Here is a 1,402-nt window from a genome sequence, read left to right as displayed (position 1 = left end):
CACCAAGTGGGCTGGGCTGTCACACCGGCTGGAGCTGGCATGGTATGGGAAGGGAGGTCCCATGGGTGGTCCCATCGGGTGGTCCCATCGGGTGGTCCTCACTGCAGCTTGGCGACGCTGCTGGGGAGGGGGAGAGCCGGCGCGGGGGTGGGCGCTGCTGACCGTGCCCTGCTTCTCTCGCTCCAGATTTATTCCCCCGATCACTCTAGCAATAACTTCTCGTCAAACCCCTCTACACCGGTCGGCTCCCCTCAGGGGCTTGCAGGTAGGTGAAAAACGTTGCTCTGTGTGTAAAGGGGGATGTCAGGTTTGCTTCCTGGAGGTTCAAGGCAGCGTACTTCCCAAATCAGCCCCAAACCCTCATTAAAGACGCTTCTGGCAATCTCGCCAGATCCCATTTATTTTCAAAAGCAGGAGGGTGATGAGGACGGACAAGCAAAGTTGAAGATACTTTTTAAATGCCTCCTGTGAAGTTGCATGTCCGTCTGCTTTAATGGGCTGTGGCTTTTCCCCCGTTTTGGAGCCGAGCCCAGGTGTGGCAAACGGCGCCGGTGCGAGGGCGATGGCTCTGCCCGCGCCTGGCTTTGCCCCTGCGCAGGAGTTTTGGCAGGCGGCTCTGCTGGAGGTGCGAGCCTGGCCCACACGGCAGCACCGCCACGCGCTTGAGTTAAAGCATCGCTGCCACCCCCGGGACCCGCTCCTGCCCTTCCGACCGACCCCGTCCCTGCCTTGGTGGGGCTGGGAGAGTTTGTCCCTGGTTTGGCTCCCGTGGGAGGAGTGCAGTGGGAGCTGGGAAGCAGCCAACTAGTTAAAAACCATTTTCAGTGCCCGCTGAAAGCCCGTCCCTGCTCCCGTCCCACGGGAGAGGTCTCGTTTCTGCCCAGCAGAGCTGGCGCCGAGGCTCCTCGGTGCCCGGGGCGCAGAGCAGTGCACGCACACCAGCCTGCCGCTCCCCTGGGGTCGGAGCGAGCACGGCGTCTGTGCTGGCTGCCCCCTCACTGAGATGAGAGAAATTTAAAAACCTCTCGAGGTCTGAAGGCCTGAGCTCAGTTTCCCGCTGAGGCAGAGCAGGGGCGAGCCCGTGGCAGGGGCTGAACGGAGATTCCTGCAGGAGGGGCGTGGGATCAGACCGTGACCCCTCACAGCGTTGCTGCAGGATAAGGCGGGCGCCTGCCCTGCGCTGAGACGCCTCTGCGGGCACCCCGCGGCCTCGCGGAGCGGTGGCAGGGAGCAGGGGCGAAACCTGTGCCCCTGTGTGGCTTGGCTGGCTTCGTACGGGCGGTGTGACCGTCCCTGTGCGGCCCCATGCGGCGCTGTGGTGTCCCATGCGGTGCCATGGTGGCCCATATGGTGCCGTGGTGGCCCATGCGGTGCCATGCGGTGCCATGGTGGCCTGGGCGGG

At 63.8% G+C, this 1,402-nt stretch overlaps 1 protein-coding gene across 19 annotated transcripts in view; it reads left to right on the top strand.

The window, feature by feature from the left end:
* The window catches only part of TCF3 (transcription factor 3), a 79,472-nt gene that overhangs the window by 66,751 nt on the left and 11,319 nt on the right, over nucleotides 1-1,402 (top strand). For all 19 annotated transcript variants that reach the window (XM_035894330.1, XM_035894313.1, XM_035894325.1 and 16 more), the window contains one exon: nucleotides 187-265. In XM_035894330.1, coding sequence (XP_035750223.1) covers nucleotides 187-265 — 79 coding nt within the window. The remainder of the gene's footprint in view (nucleotides 1-186; nucleotides 266-1,402) is intronic.

This window comes from Egretta garzetta, unplaced genomic scaffold, assembly GCF_000687185.1.
Source record: "Egretta garzetta isolate BGI_Z169 unplaced genomic scaffold, ASM68718v1 scaffold345, whole genome shotgun sequence".
Lineage (NCBI taxonomy): Eukaryota > Metazoa > Chordata > Aves > Pelecaniformes > Ardeidae > Egretta > Egretta garzetta.
The sequence above is the reverse complement of the archived record's forward strand: the minus strand, read 5'-3'. Positions and strand labels throughout refer to the sequence as shown.